General features: G+C 42.0%; 1 protein-coding gene across 1 annotated transcript in view; it reads left to right on the top strand.

Annotated features, from left to right (window-relative positions):
- The first annotated feature begins 242 nt into the window (after nucleotides 1-242).
- Nucleotides 243-4953, top strand: part of AFG3L2 (AFG3-like AAA ATPase 2) — a 44664-nt gene continuing 39953 nt past the window's right edge. Inside the window, exon 1 of the mRNA XM_005866909.2 lies at nucleotides 243-281. Coding sequence (XP_005866971.1) covers nucleotides 258-281 — 24 coding nt within the window. The 5' untranslated portion in view covers nucleotides 243-257. The remainder of the gene's footprint in view (nucleotides 282-4953) is intronic.

The raw sequence follows: 4953 nt of genomic DNA, 5'->3' as shown, positions 1-4953 counted from the left end.
CAACGCTCCATCCACTGAGCCAAACCAGCTATGGCTAAACGTTTTATTTTTTCTTGATTAATAAAACTAATGTATATTTACTATTGGATATTTGGAAAATATAAATAAGCATAAGATTATTTTTAAAATTTATAATTTCAGCACTAAAATAGTCTCCTTTAATATTCTTAAATTTTATGATTTATTTGAATAGGTAATATGGTCACATGATTCAAAAAAGGTCAGCAATATGAAAAGTACATTCTGGGAAGTCTCAGATGATTCATGCCACCCTGCCTTCTGTAAGTAACCACTTTTTTTTAAATATATTTTATTGATTTTTTACAGAGAGGAAGGGAGAGAGATAGAGAGTTAGAAACATCGATGAGAGAGAAATATCGATCAGCTGCTTCCTGCACACTCCCTACTGGGGATGTGCCCGCAACCAAGGTACATGCCCTTGACCGGAATCGAACCTGGGACCTTTCAGTCCGCAGGCTGACGCTCTATCCACTGAGCCAAACCGGTTTCGGTGTAACCACTTTTATTAGCTTCTTGTATAGTCTATCAGCCATACCCTCAGCTCTTGGCAATCACTAATCAGCTTTATGTCTTTATGGCTTTGCCAATTTTGGGTATTCCATATAAATGGATTCATACAATATGTGGTCCTTTGTGACTGGCTTCTTTTCATTTAACACATTGTTTTCAGAATTCATCCATGTTGTAGCACGTATCAGTACTTTATTCCTTTAAAAATATATATTTTTTATTTTTTCACTCTAGCCGGTTTGGCTCAGTGGAGAGAACGTTAGCCTATGGACTGAGGGGTCCTGGGTTCAATTCCGGTCAAGGGCACGTACCTTGGTTGCAGGTTCCCCAGCCCCGGTCAGGGTGCCTGCAGGAGGAAACCAATCAATATGTCTCTCTCACATAAATGCTTCTCTCTGTCTCTCCCTCTTCCTTCCACTCTCTCTAAAAATCAATGGAAATATATCCTCAGGTGAGGATTAACAAAAAAATTATTTTTCAATTACAGTTGATGTACAATAATATATTAATTTCAAGCGTACCACCCAGTGATTAGACATTTATATAACTTACAAAGTAATACCCCAATAAATCTACTACCCATCTGATACCATATGTAGTTATTACCATATTATTGACTATATTCCCTATATTGTAATTTATATCCCCCATGACTATTTTGTAACTACCAACTTGTATTGCTTTATCCATTGCTTTTTCGTGCATACCCAACCCCACAAGCCCCCCCACCTATCATCTGTCAACTGTCAAAATGTGCTCTGTATCTATGAGACTGTCTCTGGTCTGCTTGTTTGTTTATTTTGTTTTCTTAGATTCCACATCTAGGTGAAATCATATGGTGTTTATCTTTCTCTGCCTGACTTATTTCACTCAGCCCAATACCTTCTAGGTACATACGTGTTGCTGCAGATGGCAAGATTTCATTCTTTCTTATGACCGAGTCATTTTCCATTGTATACAGGCACTGCTGCTTTATCCATATGTCTATTGGTGGACATATAGGTTGCTTCCAATCTTGGCAATTGTAAATACTGCTGCGATGAACATATGGATGCATGTCTTTTCAAACTAATGTTTCAGGTTTCTTTGGACAAATACCCAGAAGTGGAGTTGCTGGGTCCTTCTTTGTCTCTTGTTAGAGCCTTTGTTTTAAAGTGTATATATATTTTTTTGGTATAAGTGTTGGTACCCAGCTTTTTTTGTTATTGTTTCCATTTCAGTGAAATATCTTTTTTCCAGCCCTTTACTTTCAGTCTGTGTGTGTGTCTTTCAATCTGAAGTGAGTCTCTTGTAGACAGCATATGTAAGGGTCTTATTTTCTTATCCATTCGGCCACCATGTCTTTTGATTGAAGCATTTAATCCATTTGCATTGAAAGTAATTGTTGATAGAAAGTAATTGATAGATATTTCCATTTTATTATACATATTTTTATTTTTCTTCTTCTTTGTTTTTCTTGTCTGTGAAGCTCTTAATCTGTCTTTTAATTCTAAACGATAGCTTTGCTGGATAGAGTAATCTTGATTGTAGGTCCTTGCTTTTCATCATTTTGAATATTTTGTGCCAATCCCTTCTGGTCTGCACAGCTTCTGTTGAGAAATCAGCTGACAGTCCGATGGGAGCTCCCTTGTAGGTAACTAACTGCTTTTCTTTTGCTGCTTTTAAGATGTTCTCTTTGTCTTTAAAATTAAAAATTATGTGTCTTGGTATGGGCCTCTTTGGGTTCATCTTATTTGGGACTCTGCATTTCCTGGACTTGCATGTCTATTTCCTTCGCCTGGTTAACAAAGTTTTCAGTCATTATTTTTCAAATAGGTTTTCAATTCCTAGCTCTTTCTCTCTCTTCTTCTCCCAGCATCCCCATGATGTGAACGTTAGTACTCTTGAAGTTGTCCCAGAGGCTGTTTACACTATTCTCATTTTTTTTTTTCTGTTCTGATTGGATGTTTTCTGCTTTCTTATCTTCCAAATTTCTGATTTGATCCTCTGCTTCATCTACTCTACGGTTGATTCCCTGTAATGTATTTATTTCAGTTAGTGTATTCTTCATTTCTGACTGGTTCTTTTTTATGTTTTCTAGCTCCGTTTTTATGTTTCCTATTTCTTTGTTTACGTGCAATATTTTCCCACACCTAAACCAGTGAAACAGTTACAAAGCTTTTTAGTCATTTTAGGATACTGGTGGGCTTTCATTCCCCATCTGGCTCAATGTTTGTACCCATTATATTGGCTGGTAAAAAAGGGCACTCATTGGTGTTGGGAAAGTGAGCAGGAAGCTGCATTTCAGGAAACAAAAATCCTAGTAGCACAGACACAGACTCTGGTTTCCTCCTTGCTGAGGTACCCATGTCACTTGGATGGAGCTAGTTGGGTCCTATGACAAGCTCAACGAGGGAAAGCTGTCCTCCTTAGGTTCTGGTTCCAATTATAGAAGGGTGCTGAGACCTGTTATTCCTCCGCTGAACAACAGGCTTTGGGATGGTATAAAACATCGCAGCAAACAGAACCCATCATTGCCCTACTGGTGATAGTGCTAGCACAGATAGACCTCTCAGTTAAGGGTTAGACAGAAGGGTTATTTGCAAGGCCTCCTTCAGGTGTTGCCTTCACCTTGCAAAACTGGCATGCATGTCCGGCCTGTGTGGCTCAATGGTTTAGCCTTGACCTATGAACCAAGAGGTCACGGTTCAATTCCTGGTCAGGGTACATGCCTGGGTTGCAGGCTCGCTCCCCAGTATAAGGCGTGCAGGAGGCAGCCAATCAATGAGTCTCTCTCATTATTGATGTTTCTATTTCCCCCTCTCCCTTCCTCACTGAAATCTATTTAAAAAAATATATTTTTAAAAAATGGCATGCATATTTGCAACAGCACAGTGCCCTTTCCACAAGTCCTTTGAGTAATGAGTTACATGTCATTTTGAGGCCAATGTATTACATGACCACTTCAGCCCTTACTGTAGAGCCCCCACACCAAAAAATGCCCTCATCAACAAGTTGCAATTGCCATTCTTAAAAATACATGGCACCGAGAGGGGTCTAGCGAGGTAATCCTTGTGTAACGGCTGTGGGGCCATACAATCCCATACAACACTGCATGGTTTGAAAGAGGAGTACAACAGAGTAGCCAGTGTACAGACCTAAGGGCCGTGTGACTGGTATTTACATATGAGCCATAGCCTATAGTCCCCTATGCAGACAATTGGGCTATATTTAAGGGTCTCACAACTTGGCTGGCACAATGAACATGTGACAGCTGGCAAGTACTAAAAAAGCCATTGGGGGTGGGGGGGAGTGCCACGATGTGGAAGGAAACCTAAAAAATGTCACAGGAGCCAACTGCTAGTCTGACAGTCGATCATGTTTCTGCTAACCAGTTTGACTTGCCTCCCAGAAATGTGGAGGCTGATGTGCTATCAGAGATCAGGACACTGACTGCCTCACAAAAATCCAAACTAGCGGATTGGGTGCACAAACAGTGACCACCACAGTACTTGGGAGGGATGGCAAACAATTGCCCCTCCCGTTATACTGATACTAGAGGCCCAGTGCATGAAATTCATGCATGGGTAGGGTCCCTAGGCCTGGCCGGTGATCAGGGCCGATCTGTGGGGTGACCGGCGGGGCAATTGGGGGGCTCCCACTCACACCCGCCTTGGCTGGCCTGGGGCCTGTGGGCTGGGGGCAGCTCCTGCATTGAGCATCTGCCCCCCTGGTGGTCAGTGTACATCACAGCGACCGGTAGTTCCGCTGTTAGGTCTATTTGCATATTAGGCTTATTATATAGGATGGTGGCAGTAGCAACCAATTGTCTGGAATGTTCTCACTTGTGCCCCTGCTGCACCCCTCCCCCACCAGGATATATATACAAAGCGGCCATTCCGGTACAAAATTGACAGGTCTCCACTGCCTGGAGAACTCACCCTATTCTCTAGAAATCATTTATCTTTTAAATGGTTCCTGATGGATCCAAGCTAGATGTCAGAGTCCCAACACTTCTTAAAATATATATATATTTTTATTGATTTCAGAGAGGGAGAGAGTGAGAGAGATAGAAACATCATTTATGAGAATCATTGATCAGTTGCCTCCCCTACAATACTGGGGATCGAACCCGCAACCTGGGACTACAACCGGGACCTCCTGGTTCATAGGTCGAGTCTCAACCACTGAGCCATTATTATTGCAATTAGATTTGTGCTTCTTTGCATTGCTCTCCTAGAAGTTAAGGTATGTGTTTTGGTACCTCTAGAGCCGAGAACGATGCCCATCACTGAGTAGGTGCTCAAAATATTTGACCAGTGAGAGAGTGAACGGCAAAAATGTTTAAGGTGGCTTTGCCCCCTAGGAGGTCTGAGGCCCCAGCAGCCTTCCCTGCGCCCCCCCCGCCGCTTCTGCTGGCCCCGCCCTCTCACTAAGGCCCGC

The sequence above is a fragment of the Myotis brandtii genome, unplaced genomic scaffold (assembly GCF_000412655.1).
Source record: "Myotis brandtii unplaced genomic scaffold, ASM41265v1 scaffold240, whole genome shotgun sequence".
Taxonomy (NCBI): Eukaryota; Metazoa; Chordata; class Mammalia; order Chiroptera; family Vespertilionidae; genus Myotis; species Myotis brandtii.
The sequence above is the reverse complement of the archived record's forward strand: the minus strand, read 5'-3'. Positions and strand labels throughout refer to the sequence as shown.